Source organism: Oncorhynchus tshawytscha, linkage group LG30 (assembly GCF_018296145.1).
Source record: "Oncorhynchus tshawytscha isolate Ot180627B linkage group LG30, Otsh_v2.0, whole genome shotgun sequence".
Lineage (NCBI taxonomy): Eukaryota > Metazoa > Chordata > Actinopteri > Salmoniformes > Salmonidae > Oncorhynchus > Oncorhynchus tshawytscha.
Window position 1 is genome coordinate 32,265,044 of NC_056458.1, and position 23,623 is coordinate 32,288,666.

Sequence of the window (23,623 nt, forward strand, 5' to 3'; positions counted from 1 at the left end):
CTTTTTAAGGTAGACTAAGCAATTTGACATCACCATACACAGTGGGGTGACTTCCTGTTTACAGACATCAACAATAACTTTAATATGCCAAAACTGCCACCATTAAGAGCCAATAATGTCAGTCCTGACATTGTTGTTGTTCATTTCTGTATGTCGATTATATTTTGTCTATGGCGATGTCGTAACGGAGTTGACCTTTAATACTTAAAAATCCTTCATTTGATCCACTTTTTTTTTTAAAGACAAGTCATATGGACCGGGGGTCTTTATTTACAGAATACATTTTCTTCAATGATTAATTCATTAGGCAAACAGCTAAAAATGTGCTTGTTAGAAATATCACATTATTAAATATTGTCAACTTTCCACTAAATGTTTTTACAGTGATGTGGTATACACACTGTATGCAAAGTCCTAGAGCCAGCTAATGTCCAGAGATCAATCTGACTGTTCTCATCAAATGTACTTCAAATAAACTTCATTAATACATCAAATGTACTAATAACACTGATCGGGTATTTTTTTAAAGTATTTAGCCTGCCTGCGACAATGAGGGCCAATTTTGAATTAAACTCTAAAACAATATAATGCAATGATTACACATGATATCTATAGTATGGACAAGCCGTAGTTGTATAGGTTTAGGCCCAACATTTATAAATCACATTATTGGACATTTTACGATCAAATGCTTTGCATAAAAACATTTTCTAAATAAAGCTCTTGATTAGTTGCCATGTAAAAAGTTGCAATCGTTGGTTGTGCATTTGGGTCAAGTAAAGGCAATTGGTGATTGTTAAGACAGGACCCAAGATATATACCAACATCTGACGATAAGTCAAAACATTGTCATGGCCAAAACATAAATCAAACATTTAAATCATCACCATATCTACTGACAATGAAAAAAATAGTATTCTTGTCGTAATACTGCTATCATGCCTCCATCCCTATAACCAACGATCTATATACATTTCTGTAACACAATAGTGTGTGGAGATGCATGATTTCCAATGTCTCTCAGACTTTGCTGCGAGATGTTGCATCAACGTTGTGTCTGTAGTGCTGAGATTAACAGTATCTGTACAACAGACTATTAGACCAGAGGTTCTCAAGCTCCTGTCCTTCCTACTCTCTTTCATCTACATCTTAGGGAGAATCTGTCAAGTGTGTATATGCGTGTGTGTATGTATACATTTCATTGATTGTGTGTGTGTGTGTTTGTGTGTGTGTGCATGCGTACGTGCACATATATGTATGTGTGCGAGTTTGTGTGTGTATGTATGCATGTAATTGATTTAGCATGTTATGGAGGAAGGGTTGTATTTATCCCTCTATGTTTTAATGAAACCGTGTGATAGATCACACAAAGCCCTCGAGGCCTACACTAATACACTCAACAGCGGGATCGATGACTTTCCAGATCACTTGATGTTGCCACGGGAACCGCGCTGTTTGGTCATGGTGGTCAGCATCTGGCTGATGTAAGAGGTCAGGAGGTCGTCCATCTTGTAGCCCTGTGGTCACACAGACAAACAAACCAGTTTAAAGGTACATTAATGCCTTGCAATATTTCATTGCAGAATATGAATCAGACGTGTTCAAATAGTAGTATTTGTTTTCTGTCAAATACTTTAGAGTGTGCTTGATTGAGCTTGCCTGGTGCAATGGAGCCAACGGAGTATTCCCAAAAGTGAAAATCTGCCCAACTGTCACTCCAAACAGGCCCTATCAAACACTCAGCATTTGAACCCAGGTCTGCTTGCATTTATTATTTAAAAGTTTGACAAAGCTACAGAACCACACATGTATACCATTGAAAAGGCTTTTCTATCTGCACAAAAAGATGGACGACACAAAAAGATCCCACAATGTCAAACAAACAAACAAATTACAAACAAAATAATTATCTGTTGGCATTTATAATATTGTACCAAAGCTCCCTGTTCCCATCACAGCTGTTGTGATTTTTTTTAAATACGGTATGACATTACTTGCATAAAAACTGTGGATGTGAAATTGATTATAGTAAGTCAATATTTCCTCAATTAAGTAATTATCAGCAAAGTCAATGCTTGTAGGAAAAGACAAGTGCTTTTTTTTTGGTACGCATCTTTAGAATACTTTAGTTGATACAGTGTGTATAATGTCATTTTATGTCATATGTTATGTCATGTCATATTGTGGGTGTTGAAACGTCCAGTAGCTCACCAGTGAGGTCTCACACAGCAGCTTTGTGCCTCGGACCAGGTTTCCGATGGTGATGTGGAAGTAGGTGTTGCCACTGCTCCAGTTGGAGATCTTAGTGAATGGGTGTGTGGTCAAGATGTCCTGTTGAGGTGGGAATTAGAGAATTACACAGTAAACACACACATACACAACTTCCATAACACACACGTGTGCACAAGAAAATGTGCACACACCCATGCATGTAGGCACACATTCACCTTTGACTTGGGGTCGATCAGGCTGACACCATGTTTGTTGATTGCTATCAAGAGGATCTCTGGGAAGTTTGGATCACTGGTTTGCTGTTGAATAGGAAAACATCAGTTTAGTCACAATTGGTATCTTACAAACCTATAACAAACAACTTGAGTTTATGATGTTTTAAAAATTCATTAAATAAATAAATAGATACTGGGATCGAGGCAGACAATAGGCCCTTACCACAGATAAACTGACCAAGATAATACATTTATAAAACAAGTTTAAAAAAATTTAAAAGTAGCAAGGAATGCACAACAACTCTTTGACCAGGTCAATAATAATAGTCCACGATTGAGATTGAATGAACTATTCTGAAATTTACACCATTGATCAAGAAAATGCATTTGAACAAAAACCTCCCGAAGTACTAATCAGCACTCACATGGTGACTCAAATGTTAAAAAAAAGAAAAAACACAAACAATGATCATTCTATACCGTTTGCACAAGAACATGAATTCATATAGAAATCTTTACCTTGACTTCAAAGAAGGCCGAACCAAACGTAGGCCACTTGAAGATGACTTTGAGGAATGAGAGCTTGGCCTCCTCTCGAGTCTTCCCCGACTGCTTGTTGAAAAACGCCACTATAGACTGTAAGACAAAAAAACAAGCAGCAGAGTGTGTGACCAAATATGATTTAACCCCCCGGATTCCTATACGCTACAAAACTGTGTTAGTCCATTGAGCTAAAGCCTAGGCATTCACTCTGGGAGCTAACGCTAGTCTTCAGGTCTAAGGGAAGGTTACTCATCGCGCAAGCGTGGTTCCCTGAACTACAGTGCATTCAGAAAGTATTCATACCTCATGAATAATTTCACATTTTGTTGTGTTACAGCTTGAATTCAAAACTGATTGTCTCACCTATCTAAACACAATGACAATGTGAAAACAATGCTTTTTGACATATTTGCTATTTTATTGAAGAATGAGTCAATACATGTTAGAATCACCTTTTGCAGCGATTACAGCTGTGAGTCTTTCTGGGTAAGTCTCTAAGAGCTTTGCACACCTGGATTCTACGATATTTGCACATTATGCTTTTTTAAATTCTTCAAGCTCTGTCAAGTTGTTTGTTGATCATTGCTAGACAGTCATTTTCAAGTCTTTCCATAGATTTTCAAGCCAATTTAAGTCAAAACTCAGGAACATTCAATGTTGTCGTCAGTGTATATTTGGCTTTGCGTTTTAGTTTTTTTTTCCTGAATTTGTCTCTCAGTGTCTGTTGGAAAGCAAACTGAACCAGGTTTTTCCTCTAGGATTTTGCCGGGGCTTATCTGTACTCTGTTTCTTTTCATCCTAAAAAAACTCCCTAGTCCTTACCGATGACAAGCATACCCACAACTAAAATCACCATTGACCTCATGGTGAAATCACTAAGCAGGGTCATTCCTCTCCAGCAACTAAGTTAGGAAGGACGCCTGTATCTTTGTAGTGACTGGGTGTATTGATACACCATCCAAAGTGTAATTAATAACTTCATCATGCTCAAAGGGTGCCCTTCTTTGCGAGGCATTGGAAAACCTACCTGGTCTTTGTGGTTGAATCTGTTTGAAATTCACTGCTTGACTGAGGGACCTTACATATAATTGTATGTGTGGGGTACAGTGACAAGGTAGTTCAAAAATCATGTTAAACACTATTTATGCCGACAGAAATTCTAATTTTCCGACTCACCCGTTTCCAGTCGTCAGGCGAGAGGTGTCTGATCTGGTCCTGAGGGATCAGCTCCTTCAACATCTTGGGAATGTTTGGAAACTGGGATTTGTCCTCCTCAAACTTCACCCTGTAGATCAGCGCTCCCAGCTGGAAAACCTCTTCCCGGGAACACTGGTGGTAACCACGGAGATACTTTGGAAGCTCCTGAAGAAAGAGCAGTGAGGAGGGTCAATACACTTACACAAATACGCACGAGCACTCGCACACCCACACGCACACACACCTGGTAGTAGTGAAAGATATAGTCAGCCATGGAGTCTTTCCCTGGTATGGTATTGGTCCACAATTTCTTCATGAAGAAAACCTGATAGGTCAGTGAAGGCACTACACCTGCAGATGGATGATACCGAGAGATTCAGGACATACCTATCATATTAATACATCAACATAGATGGCAAGTTCCCCAACCCAAGCTTAACCTTCATCTAGCTTTAACCACAACATGTTGACAGTCCTATAACATGAAACACCATGTTTGATCAAATATTTATGTGGCCCACTCCTGAAGGCTACACTAGGTGCTGAAATTTGGGTCATCAATTAAATCCTTAGGATTAATATGGTACGTCATTCTTTCTTTCTGACCCCAATAATGTTGGATGCCTACATGAAAGTTGAAAATAGACTTATTTAACCCTCAAACTAACAACTTGGGTCATTTTGGGTCATAGCCCAAAGGTGGTTTATTCAATCATTTCAATTTGAGAGACTTTATAAAAATTATATTTTGATCAGAGTGAGACAGATCTGAGATGATATATGGTTGTTTCTCTGGAGCAAAATTTGAGAAGAGAAGTATGAGAAAATAAGCAATCCTTTTTCAGTGTTGAATAAAGCTAAATTTTGTCTTGGAGAATTAAAGGTGATAAAGAAGAGATCTCATCTTGGATGTTCTACTAGGGCCCTCTACAGTCAACAGATGTCTTTACCGTCCTTTGCAGGTCTGGCTTTTTTGATCCAGTCGGTCAGATGTCTCACAAAGTCAAAGAAGAAATCCCCCTCAGGCACACTGATAACCTGGAAACAACCAGCAAAGGTCAAACACAAATATCAATACAGTTACAGTGCACTCGGAAAGTATTCAGACCCCTGGACTTTTCCCACCTTTTGTTACATTATAGACTTATTCTATAAAGGGGAGACAGGTAGCCTAGTGGTTAGAGAGTTGGACTAGTAACCGAAAGGTTGCAAGATCAAATCCCTGAGCTGCCAAGGTAAAAATCTGTCGTTCTGCCCCTGAACAAGGCAGTTAACCCAACATGGTTCCTAGGCCATCATTGAAAATAAGAATTTGTTCTTAACTGACTTGCCTATATATATATATATATATATATTAAATGTTCTCATTATTCTACACACAATACCCCATAATTACAAAGCAAAAACAGGTTTTTAGATTTAAAAAAAATATTTGTAATTTTTTAGAAAAATTGAAATAACACATTTATATGGGTATTCAGACCCTTTACTCAGTACTTTGTTGAAGCACCTTTGGCAGCGATTACAGCCTCGAGTCTTCTTGGGTATGATGCTATAAGCTTGGCACACCTGTATTTGGGGAGTTTCTCCCATTCTTCACCGCATATCCTCTCAAGTTCTGTCAGGTTGGATGGGGAGCATCACTGCACAGCTATTTTCAGGTCTCTCCAGAGATGTTTGATCGAGTTCAAGACCGGGCTATGGCTGGGACATTCAGAGACTTGTCCAGAAGCCACTCCTTCGTTGTCTTGGTTGTGTGCTTAGGGTCATTGTCCTGTTGGAAGGTGAACCTTTGCCCCAGTCTGAGGTTCTGAGCGCTCTGGAGCAGGTTTTCAACAGGGGATCTCTCTGTACTTTGTTCTGTACATCTTTCTCTTGATCCTGACTAGTCTCCCAGTCCCTGACACTGAAAAACATCCCCACAGCATGATGCTGCTGCCACCACCACCATGCTTCACCGTAGGGATGGTGCCAGGTTTCCTCCAGAAGTGACGCTTGGCATTCAGGCCAAAGAGTTCAATCTTATTTTCATCAGACCAGAGAATATTGTTTCTCATGGTCTGAGAATCCTTTAGGTGCCTTTTAGCAAACTCTAAGCGGTCAGTCATGTGCCTTTTACTGAGGAGTGGCTCCCGTCTGGCCACTCTACCATAAAGGCCTGATTGTTAGAGTGCTGCAGAGATGATTGTCCTTTGGAAGGTTCTCCCATCTCCACAGAGGAACTCTGGAGCTCTGTCAGTGACCATCAGGTTCTTGGTCACCCTGAGGCCCTTCTCCCCGGATTGCTCAGTTTGGCCAGGCAGCCAGCTCTGGGAAGAGTCTTGGTGGTTCTAAACTTCTTCCATTTAAGAATGATGGAGACCACTGTGATCTTGGGGACCTTCAATGCTGCAGGATTTTTTTTGTACCCTTACCCAGATCTGTGCCTCGACACAATCCTGTCATGGAGCTCTACGGATAATTCCTTCAAACTCATGGCTTGCTCTGACATGCACTGTCAACTGTGGGACATAATGTAGACAAGTGTGCCTTTTCAAATCATGTCCAATCAATTGAATTTACCACAGGTGGACTCCAATCAAGTTGTAGAAACATCTCAAGGATGATCAATGGAAACAGGATGGACCTGAGCTCAATTTCGAGTCTCATAGCAAAGTATGAATATTTATGTAAATGTGATATTTCAGTTTGCAAAAATGTTATGTCTTAAAAGCTGTTTTTGCTTTGTCATTATGGGGTATTGTGTGTAGATTGGTGAGGGAAAATAACTATTAATCCATTTTAGAAAAAGGCTGTAACATAGAAAATGTGGAAAAAGTCAAGGGGTCTGAATACTTTCCGAATGCACTGTAATCTAGAATCAGTTGAATCATCCTCACATTCAGATTATATTCTGTGACAGTAGCGAAATCTTACTAAAATAACATAAATTGGTGTGCAGGAGTTATAGAGGAGGATGGATAGAGTAGAGTGGTATCTTTAAACTATTAAGATCTGCATCTCACACTGTAATAATATATTATTTGAATAAATATTATTAAATTGTAACATTTTATTAAAATATATACAGTACCGTTCAAAAGTTTGGGGTCACTTAGAAATGTCCTTGTTTTTGAAAGAAAAGCACATTTTTCGTCCATTAAAATTGATCAGAAATACATTGTAGACAGTGTAGACATTGTTAATGTTGTAAATGACTATTGTAGCTGGAAACGGCAGAGAGAAAAAAAAAAAAAATCTACATAGGTGTACAGAGGCCCATTATCAGCAACCATCACTCCTGTGTTCCAATGGCACGTTGTGTTAGCTAATCCAAGTTTATCATTTTAAAAGGCTTATTGATCATTAGAAAAACCCTTTTGCAATTATGTTAGCACAGCTGAAAACTGTTGACCTGACTAAAGAGGCATAAAACTGGCCTTCTTTAGACTAGTTGAGTATCTGGAGCATCAGCATTTGTGTGTTTGATTACAGGCTTAAAATGGCCAGAAACAAAGAGCTTTATTCTGAAACTCGTCAGTCTATTCTTGTTCTGAGAGGTTCTCATACAACGCTGTGTACTACTCCCTTCACAGAACAGCGCAAATTGGCACTAACCAGAATAGAAAGAGGAGTGGGAGGCCCCAAGTACATTATAGTGTCTATTTTGAGAAACAGACGCCTCACAAGTCCTCAACAGGCAGCTTCATTAAATAGTACCCGCAAAACACCAGTCTCAACGTTAACAGTGAAGAGGCGACTCCAGGCCTTTTTTTGCAGAATTCCTCTGTCCAGTGCCTGTATTCTTTTGCACATCTTAATATTTTATTTTCATTGGCCAGACTGAGATATGGCTTTTTCTTTACAACTCTGCCTTGAAGGCCAGCGTCCTGGAGTCATCTCTTCACTGTTGACGTTGATACTGTATTTTTGCAGGTACTATTTAATGAAGTTGCCAGTTGAGGACTTGTGAGGCGTCTGTTATTCAAACTAAAAACACTTATCAAATCAAACTTTATTTGTCACATGCGCCGAATACAACAAATGTTGACTTTACTGTGAAATGCTTACTTACAAGCCCTTAACCAAAAGTGCAGTTCAAGAAGAAGAAAATATTTACCAAGTAGACTAAAATAAAAAGTAACAACACAATAAGAATAACAACTGGATCCTTAGCAACTGGATCCTTGACTTCCTGACGGGTCGCCCCCAGGTGGTAAGAGTAGGCAACAACATGTCTGCCATGCTGTTCCTCAACACTGGAGCTCCCCAGGGGTGCGTGCTCAGTCCCCTCCTGTACTCCCTGTTCACCCACGACTGCATGGTCAGGCACGACTCCAACACCATCATTAAGTTTACAGATGACACAACAGTGGTAGGCCTGATCACCGACAACGACGAGACGACCTATAGGGAGGAAGTCAGAGACCTGGCAGTGTGGTGCCAGAATGACAACCTATCCCTCAACGTAACCAAGACTAAGGAGATCATTGTGGACTACAGGAAAAGGAGGACCGAGCACACCCCCATTCTCATCGACGGGGCTGTAGTGGAGCAGGTTGCTGTAGCGGAGCACCAAGTTCCTTGGTGTCCACATCAACAACAAACTAGAATGGTCCAAACACACCAAGACAGTCGTGAAGAGGGCACGACAAAGCCTATTCCCCTCAGGAAACTAAAAAGATTTGGCATGGGTCCTGAGATCCTCAAAAGGTTCTACAGCTGCAAGAGCATCCTGACTGGTTGCATCACTGCCTGGTACGGCAACTGCTCGGCCTCTGACCGCAAGCACTACAGGGGGTAGTGCATACGGCCCAGTACATCACTGGGGCTAAGCTGCCTGCCATCTAGGACCTCTACACCAGGCGGTGTCAGAGGAAGGCCCAAAAAATTGTCAAAGACCCCAGCCACCCCATTCATAGACTGTTCTCTCTACTACCGCATGGCAAGCGGTACTGGAGTGCCAAGTCTAGGACAAAAAGGCTTCTCAACAGTTTTTACCCCCAAGCCATAAGACTCTTGAACAGGTAATCAAATGGCTACCCAGACTATTTGCATTGTGTGCCCCTCAACCCCAACCCCTCCTTTTACGCTGATGCGACTCTCTGTTTATTATCTATGCATCGTCACTTTAACTATACATTCATGTACAGTCGTGGCCAAAAGTTTTGAGAATGACACAAATATTAATTTTCACAAAGTCTGCTGCCTCAGTTTGTATGATGGCAATTTGCATATACTCCAGAATGTTATGGAGAGTGATCAGATGAATTGCAAATAATAGCAAAGTCCCCCTTTGCCATGCAAATAACTGAATTCCAAAAAAAACATTTCCACTGAATTTCAGCCTTGCCACAAAAGGACCAGCTGACATCATGTCAGTGATTCTCTCATTAACACAGGTGTGAGTGTTGATGAGGACAAGGCTGGAGATCACTCTGTCATGCTGATTGAGTTTGAATAAGAGACTGGAAGATTCAAAAGGAGGGTGGTGCTTGGAATCATTGTTCTTCCTCTGTCAATCATGGTTACCTGCAAGGAAACACGTTTCGACATCATTGCTTTGCTCAGAAAGGGATTCACAGGCAAGGATATTGCTTCCAGTAAGATGGCACCTAAATCAACCATTTATTGGATCATCAAGAACTTCAAGGAGAGCGGTTCAATTGTTCTGAAGAAGGCTTCAGGGTTCCCAAGAAATTCCAGCAAGCGCCAGGACCGTGTCCTAAAGTTGATTCAGCTGCGGGATCGAGGCACCAACAGTACAGAGTTGCTCAGGAATGACAGCAGGCAGGTGTGAGTGCATCTGCACTCACAGTGAGGCGAAGACCGTTGGAGGATGGCCTGGTGTCAAGAAGGGCAGCAAAGAAGCCACTTCTCTCTAGGAAAACATCAGGGACAGACTGATATTCTGCAAAAGGTACAGGATTTGGACTGCTAAGGACTGGGGTAAAGTAATTTTCTCTGATGAATCCCCTTTCCGATTGTTTGGGGCATCCAGAAAAAAGCTTGTCCAGAGAAGACAAGGTGAGCGCTATCATCAGTCCTGTGTCATGCCAACAGTAAAGCATCCCGAGACCATTCATGTGTGGGGTTGCTTCTCAGCCAAGGGAGTGGGCTCACTCACAATTTTGCCTAAGAACACAGCCATGAATAAAGAATGGTACCAACACATCCTCCGAGAGCAACTTCTCCAACCATCCAGGAACAGTTTGGTGATGAACAATTTCTTTTTGAGCATGATGGAGCACCTTGCCATAAGGCAAAAGTGATAACTAAGAGGCTCGGTGAACAAAACATTGATATTTTGGGTCCATGGCCAGGAAACTCCCCAGACCTTAATCCCATTGAGAACATGTGGTCAATCCTCAAGAGGCGGGTGGACAAACTCCAAGCATGGATTATGCAAGAATGGGCTGCCAACAGTCAGGATGTGGCCCAGAAGTTAATTGATAGCATGCCAGGGCGATATGTAGGGTCTTGAAAAATAAGGGTCAACACTGCAAATATTGACTCTTTGCATCAACTTCATGTAAATGTCAATAAAAGCCTTTGACACTTATGAAATGCTTGTAATTATACTTCACCATTCCATAGTAAAATCTGACAAAAATATCTAAAGACACTGAAGCAGCAAACTTTGTGGAAATTAATATTTGTGTCATTCTCAAAACCTTTGGCCACGACTGTACATACTACCTCAATTGGGCCGACCAACCAGTGCTACCACCAACCCCTCTTTTACGCTACTGCTACTCTCTGTTCATCATATATGCATAGTCACTTTAACCATATCTACATGTACATACTACCTCAATCAGCCTGACTAACCGGTGTCTGTATGTAAGCCTCGCTACTTTTATAGCCTCGGCAGAAAGAGTGGGAGTACTTTTCTGATGTCCAGAAGTTATGTTCGGTCATAAGAGACGGTAGCAGCAACATTATGTACGCAATAAGTAAAAAAATAAGTTAGACAAAACGCAAAAAATATATAAAATAGCACAATTGGTTGGGAGAATGTAAAACGTCAGCCATGTTCTTCGGCGCCATCTCTGCAAGGTCTTTGTTTCTGGCCATTTTGAGCCTGTAATCGAACACACAAATGCTGATGCTCCAAATTCTCAACTAGTCTAAAGAAGGCCAGTTTTATTGCTTCTTTAATGTACTTGTCCTCTTGCTCAGTTGTGCACTGGGGCCTCCCACTCCTCTTTCTATTCTGGTTAGAGCCAGTTTGCTCTGTTCTGTGAAGGGAGTAGTACACAGTGTTGTACGAGATCTTCAGTTTCTTGGCAATTTCTTGCATGGAATAGCCTTCATTTCTCAGAACAAGAATAGACTGATGAGTTTCAGAAGAAAGGTCTTTGTTTCTGGCCATTTTGAGCCTGTAATCGAACACACAAATGCTGATGCTCTAGATACTCAACTAGTCTAAACAAGGCCAGTTTTATTGCTTCTTTAATCAGAAAAACAATTTTCAGCTGCGCTAACATAATTGAAAAAGGGTTTTCTAATGATCAATTAGCCTTTTAAAATGATAAACTTGGATTAGATAACACAACGTGCCATTGGAACACAGGAGTGATGGTTGCCGATAGTGGGCCTCAGTACGCCTATGTAGATATTCCATTAAAAATCAGCCGTTTCCAGCTACAAAAGTGAACAACATTAACAATGTCTACACTGTATTTCTGATCAATTTTATGTTATGTGACGACTCTCCCACTCTTTCTGTCGTATTCTCTCTTTCCTCTTATTTTCCTTATTAGGATGCCAGTGGGCGGAGTTGGGAGGGTCGTCAGCTACATGGGAAACACCTGGGCCCGGTGTCTCCCAGGATAAATACACCACTTCCCCATTCATGGAAGAGACTCTCTCCATGCAGACACCTTTATGGATTTTGTTGTGTTTCTTGGTGGTTTTTTGGTTGTTTGCTTAAGCACCTTTCAACACCCTGCATTATCCCATGCATGCTAAACACTCACTTACACTACTGATTACACACACACCATTGTATATTATACTTAGTTACTTTATTTAATAAATATATATTTTGTTCCTCCTTATCTCCACGTTGTCTCCCTTTTGTTACGGGCTTTGAGCCGGTTCATGACAGTTATTATAAAAAACTAGGACATTTCAGGACTTCCGGCGACGATGTGGCGAGGAGCAGCAGCTAACTACAGAGTCTGTGTAGCTCCAACTATATTTTAACTAATTATTCAACGCCTAGTTACACATTTTGTTAACTAATTGTCCAAAATATCGGTTACATGGAAAAACAACTTAGAAACACACATAAGCAGTCACAACAAAATACACAAATGTCATCTCTACCTGCAGCTAGCAAGGAAAATGGCAGAGAAGAACAACCTGATGACCCAGTTCTAAATGAGATTTGCAAAATGAACAAAAATTTAGAAGAGAAAATTGCGAAAGTGGGCGAAGATGTGGCGAAATCAAAGGTGGACACACTCGACAACCAAGTTACACACGCAGAAGAGAGGATATCAACCTTGGAGGACAATAACAACCGCCTAAACAACACTGTTGAAAAAATGGAGACTGATCAAAAAACAGGAAAATTACAGTCGGAGAAACACACTTCGGATCAGAGGGGTTCCCATAATCCACATAAATACGGAAGATTGTGTGAGACATTTTACACAACCTATTTGATAACACACTGGAGGGTGTTAAACAACATGCCCATCGAGAGAACACATCGGACACCGACGACACTGAACCCAGGAACAGCCCCACGCAACCCCCGGCCTATCCTGGTGAAATTCTTACGATATACTGACAGGGAGAAGGTCCGGCTCAGAGCCAAAGAGCTTAGGACTTTTCAATGGAAGGGGACAAAGGTGGAGTTTTCCCCTGACTTTTCCAAAGAGGTTCAAGACAAGAGAAATCGGTTCACGGAGGTGAAGCATACAGTATGTGCATGAAACGGAGACTGAAATACTCTTAGCAATATCCTGCCATGTTCTGGGTTACTTTGAGAAGCAAAACAAATTGAGTAGCGTGGTATGGCTATGGAAGTTCCACATGGTGGCAATGGTTCATCACAGATGGACTAACATTTTTCTCTAAGGTAATAGAACTTCCCATGTTGTGAGTAACAGTCTCATCGAGTGTTTATACTACAAATGCTGCCTATAATTTGTCTTTCTGGTTTACAGCTGACATCATTATAGTACTAGATTAAGCAGGACTATAGTCCAAGTAACAGCAATAGTGGGTCAATATAGACCACAACAGGCGTGTTCATGCCATGAGTGATGGACACAAGCCAAAGTGTTAGTCAGCTTATTTTATTTTATCATTATGACTTATACCAGTCTCTCTTTTGTGGCTGACCTCAGTTTACGTTCCTGTCTTTTGGAGTTATTCAGTTCATGTATCAGTCTACATGAGAAAGGTCATTCTTCTCTTTGCGAAAATAATGATCAGCCTTTTATGTTCAATGTTTTGATGTAATCTCTATGACATGTCATATCTGTCATTTCAAAATGTATATGGTCATGCCTATATTTGGCGTTGGTAAAACAGGCTAATTCTAGTTGGATCGTCAGCACTCGGGACACTTCACACGGATGAAGGCCTGGTTTGGGGGGAGGGAGATTTTCATTTTGTATGTTCATTTTTTTGTACCTTGTGTGGTTGAGGGGTGTTTATGACATATTTGTTATATGGAAAGTTCAGTGTTCTAGGTGGGGGGTACTACCAGTTGTTCACTTTCATTGATTCGCTAAGCAGTGGAATGCAGAAATGCATTGATTTAAAATATTCTAACACTAGTTATGTTGTGGTAATAATATATTTACAACCTTTCAGATATAATGACCAATGTGATTAAAGTTACGTCGTGGAATGTGAACAGACTAGGTTCATATTTAAAAAGACCTAAGTTATTGAATTATCTTAAACAAAATCACTCAGACGTGATTATGCTCCAAGAGACCCACCTACTTTAAAAGGATGCTCCTAGGGTGGGAGACAGATGGGTGGGTAGTGCTTACCATAATACATTCAACCCCCAAAAAAGAGGTGTCTCTATTCTATTTTCCAGAGGTATACAAGTTCAAGTGGAAAAAGAGCTAAGGACAAAGAGGGATGAATCTTGATTTTACATGTAAAGATTTCAGGACAAAATATAATATTCTGAAATATTTATGCTCTAAATGAAGAGGACCCAGACTTCTTCCTTTAATTTAATAAAATAATACTAGATTTCTGTGATTTTCCTCTGGTACTAGGGAGGGGATTATAATCAGGTCCCTGATGCTTTTTTAGAGATATGCAAAACTGGTTTAACCAGGGCCTCAAACTCAAGAAGCAATTAAAACTCTGTGTAAAGACTGTGAAGGACCTTTACACTGTGTAAAGGTCTTTATGATATCAATCGAACCGCTTGCGATTACACATTCTTTTCAAATAGGCACACTGTTTATTCACGCATTGACTACATTCTGATCTCACACTCTCTCATAGATAAAGTGGGTGCTTGCACTGTGGGCACGATAGCTATGACAGATCATGCACCCAATGATCTGACTGTTGGAATAGGAGAATAATTCCTTAAAACACACATTACGATATTCTTTGAAACAAACAACAATAGTGTGAAACAGCTACATGTCTGGGAAGCTTTTAAAGATTACATACGCGGAGTAATGATACAACAATCAGCTACTATTAAGAAATGAGATAAACAGAAAATGGTTCAAACTGAAACAGACCTTTAGGTGTAGGTGGAATCAGAAATAAGACAGGCAAGGTGATTGCCAATCATAAAGAAATAAACAATATATTTTGAGACTTCTATCAGGAACTTTCTACTTCAGATGGTCCTTTAGATACGTAGAAAGCAGAGGCATTCTTTCAGAATCTGAACCTTCCTAAACAAGCAGAGGAAGACAGGAACTGGCTCGACAGCCCTATTAGTTTGGAGGAATTGATCGATTTGGATACTTCAGTGGCAGCCTTATCCCTAGACGCAGAGAAAGCCTTTGATAGGGTGGGCTGGGACTACTACTACTATAAATACATTTGGTTTTGGACAGGGCTTTCAGAATATTATTAAACTTCTGTACAACGACCCCAAATCCATAGTAGTCACTAACGGACTATGATCATCTCCATTTTCTGTAGGACGAGGGACGAAACAAGGTGACTGTCTCTCGCCCCTCCTATTTATTATAGCATTAGAACCATTAGCCGAAGCCATTAGACTGCATCAGTCAATCAAAGGGATTAATATGGGAGAATAAACTAATGCCTTATGCAGACGACATATTACTATTAATATCAGACCCCCAACTCTCCATACTGCAATTACTGGACCTTGTAAATGCATTCTCAGAGATATCGAGCTATAAAGTCAACTGGACCACATCTGAAGTAATGCCTCTATCAAAACATTGTCTGAGAAATTACCTCCTCGGCTGGAGGTTTCAATGGGTCCCTAAAAACTTGAGGTACCCGGGGATGGCGTTACATCCTGGTCTAGAGAACATGATCTCTGAAAATATAGACCCGCAATTGAACAAAATCCATCTCCAGTTTAAGAGCTGGAATGGACATGGAAGAGGAATTTAATGCCCCATTCAGAGCATCAGATTATTTGAGTCAACAAAAGGTGGGACTCCAGGATCCAATAATGTCCCATACTAAAAATATATGGAGCCAGATTCATGAGAGAGAGCAAGATCTTCACCTTTCTTGATAAGCTATGCTTCGTTATGGAACAACCCTAAATTGAAAATAGGGGGACACATGGCTTTCTGGAAAGATTGGTATAGAAAGGGGAAAAAAGAACATTGGTTGTCTCTATCAAGAAAACACTTCTACCTCTTATGAAGAGTTAAGGTCCAAGTATAATTTACAGAAACAAAACTTTTGGATGTATCTCCATCTTATAGATTGTTTGCTTAAGGTAGGATTAAACAACAACAAATTCCCAGGACATTCTGATATAAGCATTAAGATAGAAATCCTATGCAATTGACCACATACTACAGGGCTTATATATAGCCACCTTATAGGTGCATTTAATGGAACTTGTAAGGGAGGTAACGAACATAATAGTACCACATACGCTCCTCCCTATGAGAGATGCCCAGACCAAGCGGATTCAATTTAAAGTGGTGCTGACCTGTTGCACCCTCTACAACCACTGTGATTATTATTATTATGAACGTTTGAACATCTTGGCCATGTACTGTTATAATCTCCACCCGGCACAACCAGAAGAGGACTGGCCACCCCTCAGAGCCTGATTCCTCTCTAGGTCTCTTCCTAGGTTCCTGCCTTTCTAGGGAGTTTTTCCTAGTCACCGTGCCTTTACATCTGCATTGCTTGATGTTTGGGGTTTTAGGCTGGGTTTCTGTATAGCACTTTGTGACATCGGCGGATGTAAAAAGGACCTCATAAATACATTTGATTTGATTTGTAATTTCCACTTTGAAATTTCAGACTTGATTTTCCCTCACGAAAAATGTATCAACCCCTACAAAAATGTCCATTCATTTTAATCCACCTAATAATTTACATTTCCTGTTGCTGCAGGATTATTTTCCTGCTGTCGCAAACTGGCTGAAATTAAAGTCCTACATCTGTATATCCACCAATTTTTCACATTTGTGTTTTTTCATCAGAAATTAGTACTTATGGGTACCACTATTTGTGTGTAAAATTGTACTTTTCTCAGAGACATCATACAACCAGATACGATCGGATTACAACCAGGTGAAGTCTTTTTTCATGAAGTCATAAACAATTCAGGGAAATATGTCATATTTTGGTTGTTATCTGGTCATATAAGCAGATTACAACCAGTTTAATATGTCATGTTTAAAAGACATCCTTTAACAACCAGTATACAACTTGACCATGACGTCACAAAGCATGTCCTAATGACCTCATTGAAACCATATCCTAGTAAGGCACTGTACCTTGTCAGTGATCTTGACAAACAGGCTGAAGCCCTCGGAGGACTTGAGGAGTAGTCTGCCTGAGATGTTCAGACAGAAATCTTTGGCCTTGGTACTCGACTCCACTTCGAAAGCCTGTGGGGGAAAACTGTCATATTTACACAATTTGCTATAAAGTGACCACACAAAATGCCCTTTGACTCAACGTTTTGGGCCTCAAAGAGCCATTGTTACTTTGTAATGACCTCTCACCTCGTCTGTGTCATCGGGGAAGTACACTTTGTGAAAGATTTGTGTGGTCTTGTGCTGGATGGCCTCCACCTCCACCAGGTGAGGTGGGTACTTCCTGGATCCATTACTGTATTGGTAAGGAGAGAGCATTATGGGTACAGAACATTATGGGTACTGTAGTACATCATACTACAATTAAGGTTGGACTGTTATTTCACCCAGGGGAAGACAAGAGATAGACAAAGGAAGGAATTTGAGTAAGGAGGCACGGATCTAGAGTGGATCTCTAGTTAGGAGCTGAATCCACACAAGTAACTCAAACGTTTGCCTAAATCTGGCATGGATCTCAAATTAGGATTCAGCCCTATTGCCTAAATATGTCAGCATTTTTTTTCTCTGTTTACATGGCTGAGAAACTCTTATACAGTGGGGCAAAAAAGTATTTAGTCAGCCACGAATTGTGCAAGTTCTCCCACTTAAAAAGATGAGAGAGGCCTGTAATTTTCACCATAGGTACACTTCAACTATGACAGACAAAATGAGAAAAATGACATTATAGGATTTTTAATGAATTTATTTGCAAATTATGGTGGAAAATAAGTATTTGGTCACCTACAAACAAGCAAGATTTCTGGCTCTCACAGACCTGTAACTTCTTCTTTAAGAGGCTTCTCTGTCCTCCACTCGTTACCTGTATTAATGGCACCTGTTTGAACTTGTTATCAGTATAAAAGACACCTGCCCACAACCTCAAACACACATTCCAAACTCCACTATGGCCAAGACCAAAGAGCTGTCAAAGGACACCAGAAACAAAATTGTAGACCTGCACCAAGCTGGGAAGACTGAATCTGCAATCGGTAAGCAGCTTGGTTTGAAGAAATCAACTGTGGGAGCAATTATTAGGAAATGGAAGACATACAAGACCACTGATAATCTCCCTTAATCTGGGACTCCACGCAAGATCTCACCCTGTGGGGTCAAAATGATAACAAGAACGGTGAGCAAAAATCCCAGAACCACACGGGGGGACCTAGTGAATGACCTGCAGAGAGGGACCAAAGTAACAAAGCCTACCATCATCAGTAACACACTACGCCGCCAGGGACTCAAATCCTGCAGTGCCAGACGTGTCCCCCTGCTCAAGCCAGTACATGTCCAGGCCCGTCTGAAGTTTGCTAGAGAGCATTTGGATGATCCAGAAGAAGATTGGGAGAATGTCATATGGTCAGATGAATCCAAAATATAACTTTTTGGTAAAAACTCAACTCGTCGTGTTTGGAGGACAAAGAATGCTGAGTTGCATCCAAAGAACACCATACCTACTGTGAAGCATGGGGGTGGAAACATCATGCTATGGGGCTGTTTTTCTGCAAAGGGACCAGGACGACTGATCCGTGTAAAGGAAAGAATGAATGGGGCCATGTATTGTGAGATTTGAGTGAAAACCTCCTTCCATCAGCATGGGCATTGAAGATGAAACGTGGCTGGGTCTTTCAGCATGACAATGATCCCAAACACACCGCCTGGGCAACGAAGCAGTGGCTTCGTAAGAAGCATTTCAAGGTCCTGGAGTGGCCTAACCAGTCTCCAGATCTCAACTCCATAGAAAATCTTTGGAGGGAGTTGAAAGTCTGTGTTGCCCAGTAACAGCCCCAAAACATCACTGCTCTAGAGGAGATCTGCATGGAGGAATGGGCCAAAATACCAGCAACAGTGTGTGAAAACCTTGTGAAGACTTACAGAAAATGTTTGACCTCTGTCATTGCCAACTAAGGGTATATAACAAAGTATTAAGATAAACTTTTGTTATTGACCAAATACTTATTTTCCACCATAATTTGCAAATAAATTCATTAAAAATCCTACAATGTGATTTTCTGGATTTTTTAAATCATTTTGTCTGTCATAGTTGAAGTGTACCTATGATGAAAATTACAGGCCTCTCTCAACTTTTTAAGTGGGAGAACGTGCACAATTGGTGGCTGACTAAATACTTTTTTTGCCCCACTGTAAATGGCAAAAATACTTATACCCAAATGGTTAAACACGTAATGTCGGAACACTTAAAGTAAATACCCTTTACAAGTGGGTTAGCCCTACCGTAATGCCTTCTGGAGTCTCTGCATGCAGTCAGGGGCGAGGGGATGGTGCTTCTTGGCCTGGAGGAACTTCTGGACGTGGGGTAGCAGAATGTTACTGGGGGGGAACAGACCTGCACACAGCCACAGCAGCTCCCAGCCCTTCTCCTCGCTGTACCTACACACACTGCACACACACACACACACACACACACACACACACACACACACACACACACACACACACACACACACACACACACACACACACACACACACACACACACACAAAGTCGCAAACACACAGCACAACATGGTCAATCCCCATTTGACCACAACTTCCCTGGGAATGTAGATGTGTATGTCGACTGTAGTCTCAGACATACTTGATGTGATTCTCAGTGAGCTGTTTGAGGATCTGACAGTAGATCTCATCTTTGAGTGGCTCTGCCTTCAGCGCTCCCTCAAAGATCTGGTCGGTCAGCTCGTTGACCGAACGCGCTCGCTTGGACGGGTAGTCACCCATATACTTCAACAAGGGTGCAGGGGAGTGGTCAAGGACCATGACCAGTAATTGACCTCAAGACTGCGCACGTTAAACACAGACATAATTCTATGATGCAGTACAACATAATATACATAATGCTAAATTTGACATGTTGAAGTTTGCATCACATTTAAAGTGATTGTTTACCCAAATTACACAATAGTTTCCTTACCCATAAGTAATCTATGGCTAAAGTAAGACAGCAGTCCATGCTTTGTTTTAGTTTACCCGGCCACTGTCTCCAAATGCTAACTATTTAGCATTTTTGTCAAAAAATCTATGCAAGTTCATATCCCTGATATTAGCATATTTCGCATTTCATGTTTAAATCATCCTACAGTGTTCAAAATAAAGTTACTTTAAGATTATTTGGACATGAAGCGTGAAAAAGTCATTGATACACAATGGCTGCAAGACAGTAAAGATATCGATGAAGGCCAGTTGAGCCTCCTGGGAGAGCTCCTCGTGGGCCAGCACCTTCTTCAATAGGGGCTGTTTGAGGGGCTCCCTGGCGCAGCACCACAGACGCTCCTTCCCGCGGCCCTTAGTGATCATTACCCTGCTCAGAGTGCTCTTGGGAGGGGATCTGGATGGGTGGAGTAGGGGTGGATAGGAAGAAGGGAGGGGGAAAGATGGATGAAGGGAACAGAGAGGGATGAGTGGAACAGAATGTGTGTGTGTGTGTGTGTGTGTGGGTATGTAAGTGTGTGTGAGTGATTGAGTGAGTGAGTGGCTACCTGAAGTGATCATAGGAGAACTCCTCTAGGGTGTAGGGCTTGACCTTGTCCTCACTCTCAGCAAGGGCCAGCTGGGACAGGTTTATGGACTCTCTTCTCTGGTCTGGAGTCATAGTCACCAGAGCCTAGCAGAGAGAGAGAGGGGGTTGGAGATGGAGGGATGGAGGGAGGGAGGGAGGGAAGAGAGATGTAGACGTAAGGAAGTAGGAGAATGAGAGATAGCGAAGGAAGAAAACGAGAGAGTGAGAGAGTGAGATAGAGAGAAAAGGGAGGGGAAATGGAGAGGGAAGGGAGTAGAGAGGATGAAAGAGACACGTTGGGAGAGGGGAGAGAGAAAGAAAGACATACAGTCACAAAAAAATAACTTTAGTAAACTACAGAATGAGAGCAGTAAAGACAGTATGAAGCATGAATGCCTGAGGACATCATCAACATCATCACCACCACCATATTGTCATACTGTGGTATAAATTCTTCAAGATTCCATAGATTTACAAAATTACCCATTAATGACCGTAGTTTCTAAAAGATCCTGGAACTTTGGAAATGTACAGAGAATTTTGTAACCCTATGAGTTCACTCACCACGATGTCATACTGCGGCCGGGTTACGGTGGGCAGGACGTAGACGCAGTCGGCCGGGAAGTCCCCCTGTTGCTTGGTCCTGTCATTGACCCCGTGGGCCCACCCCGAGGTCATGACCTGCTCGCCACAGTGCTCGTCCAATAGGATCAGGTCGCCCTTGGAAAAACTGAGGAAGGTGGAGTCCTCGCCGCCCGCTACAGGAACACAACATTCAATTCAATGTACCTTAATGTCTCCTGTGATGGAACTTCATGTGTGGTGGTTGGTAAATACAACTTAAGGAGGTATCGCGTGCGCGGGAGTTATAAAAGTTAGATTTATCTACAATGGTAAATGCAAGACACACATTCATTACTAGGGAACAGCTCGAGATCGAATTTGAATACTGAAACAATGTTGCAAAAGTCAGAGAGACAGACAGCAAAGATTCTACAAATCTCTGCTGTTTAAAACTAAATCTTTGTTTAAAAGAAATGTGAGGTAATGTCTAGATGGTTTTTATAGTGGAGATCAAGTTTAGAAATTTTCTGGCTGGGCTGATGAGACAGTGGATTGCGCAGTCAGATGGAACAGAGTAAATAGGCATTTTAATGTCATAGATTTAGCAAGTGGTAACTTGAGGAATAGACAGCGGCTGGAATGCGGTTTTAACCAATCAGCAATCAGAATAAAACGCAACTGTTGTATAAAATGGTCAATAAGCTAATTCAAAAATTAAAAACAGTCCATTAAATGGTAAAACATAGCAGGTTAGGCCCTCCCAAGTGGCGCAGCAGTCTAAGGCATTGCCTTACAGTGCTAGAGGCATCACTTCACACCCGGGATTCCCATAGGGTGGCGCACAATTGGCCCAGCATCACCCGGGTTAGGGGAGCGTTTGGCCGGGAGGCTTTACGTGGCTCATCGTGTTCTAGCGACTCCTTGTGGCAGGCTGAGCGCCTGCAGGCTGACCTCGGTCGTCAGGTGAACGGTGTTTCCTTCGACACATTTATGCAGCTGGCTTCTAGGTTAAGCGGGAGGGTGTTAAGAAGCATGGTTTTACAGGTCAAGTTTTGGAGGACACATGACTCGACCTTTGCCTTCCGAGCCCATTGGGGAGTTGCAGTGATGAGACAAGATCGAAATTGGGGAGAAAAAGGGGGTAAAATAAAAAAAAGAATACAAAATATATATACATATATACATATATATACATACAAGGTTTTAGAACACCTACTCATTCAAGGGTTTTTCTTTATTTTGAGAAGACATCAAAACTATGAAATAACATATAGAATCGTGTAGTAACCAAAAAGTGTTAAACAAATCAAAATATATTTTATATTTGAGATCCTTCAAATAGCCACCATTTGCCTTGATGACAGCTTTGCACACTCTTGGCATTCTCTCAACCAGCTTCACCTGAAATGCTTTTCCAACTGTCTTGAAGGAGTTCCCACATATGCTGAGCACTTGTTGGCGGGTTTTCCTTCACTCTGCGGTCCAACTCATCAACTCAACAATTATAGTCCCACTATGCCCAAACCAAATGGGATGGCGTAAATAAATAAATCACAGATGGTGTCACCAGCAAAGCACCCCCACCCCATAACACCTACTCCTCCATGCTTTACGGTGGGAAATACACATGCGGCGATCATCCGTTCACCCACACCACATCTCACAAAGACACGGCGGTTGGAACCAAAAACCTCTAATTTGGACTCCAGACAAAATAACTCTGTGAAGCATTAATTTGGGCTGCAATTTCTGAGGCTGGTAAATCTAATGAACTCTGCAGCAGAGGTAACTCTGGGTCTTCCTTTCCTGTGGCGGTCCTCATGAGAGCCAGTTTCATCATAGCGCTTGATTGTTATTGCGACTGCACTTGAAGAAACTTTCAAAGTTCTTGACATTTTCCATATTGATTGACCTTCATGTCTTAAATAAGGATGGACTGTTGTTTCTCTTTGCTTATTTAAGCGGTTCTTGCCATAATATTGACATGGTCTTTTACCAAATAGCGCTATCTTCTGAATATCCCCCTACCTTGTCACAACACAACTGATTGGCTCAAACGCATTTAGAAGGAAAGAAGTTCCACAAATAAACTTTTAAGAAGACACACCTGTTAATTGAAATGAATTCCAGGTTACCTCATGAAGCTGGTTGAGAGAATGCCAAGAGTGTGCAAAGCTGTCATCAAGGCAAAGAGTGGCTATTTTGAAGAATCGTTTAACACTTTTTTGGTTACTACATGATTCCATATGTATTATTTCATAGTTTTGATGTCTTCACCTTTATTCTACAATGTAGAAAATAGTAAAAATAAAGAAAAGCCTTTGAATTAGTAGGTGTTCTAA

The 23,623-nt window shown here is 41.2% G+C and overlaps 1 protein-coding gene across 2 annotated transcripts in view; it reads right to left on the reverse strand.

Moving 5' to 3' along the window:
• Nucleotides 1–615: 615 nt before the first annotated feature.
• LOC112228410 (unconventional myosin-VIIa-like) overlaps nt 616–23,623 on the reverse strand; it is an 85,392-nt gene continuing 62,384 nt past the window's right edge. For both annotated transcript variants that reach the window (XM_042309026.1, XM_042309027.1), the window contains exons 37-50: nt 21,282–21,475; nt 20,698–20,822; nt 20,389–20,546; nt 19,800–19,953; nt 19,436–19,591; nt 17,354–17,459; nt 17,123–17,236; nt 5,138–5,225; nt 4,432–4,538; nt 4,167–4,352; nt 2,967–3,083; nt 2,448–2,531; nt 2,212–2,331; nt 616–1,517 (exon numbers count right to left, since the gene is read on the reverse strand). In XM_042309026.1, the coding sequence (XP_042164960.1) occupies nt 1,425–1,517; nt 2,212–2,331; nt 2,448–2,531; nt 2,967–3,083; nt 4,167–4,352; nt 4,432–4,538; nt 5,138–5,225; nt 17,123–17,236; nt 17,354–17,459; nt 19,436–19,591; nt 19,800–19,953; nt 20,389–20,546; nt 20,698–20,822; nt 21,282–21,475 (1,802 nt within the window). In that variant the 3' untranslated portion in view covers nt 616–1,424. The remainder of the gene's footprint in view (nt 1,518–2,211; nt 2,332–2,447; nt 2,532–2,966; nt 3,084–4,166; nt 4,353–4,431; nt 4,539–5,137; nt 5,226–17,122; nt 17,237–17,353; nt 17,460–19,435; nt 19,592–19,799; nt 19,954–20,388; nt 20,547–20,697; nt 20,823–21,281; nt 21,476–23,623) is intronic.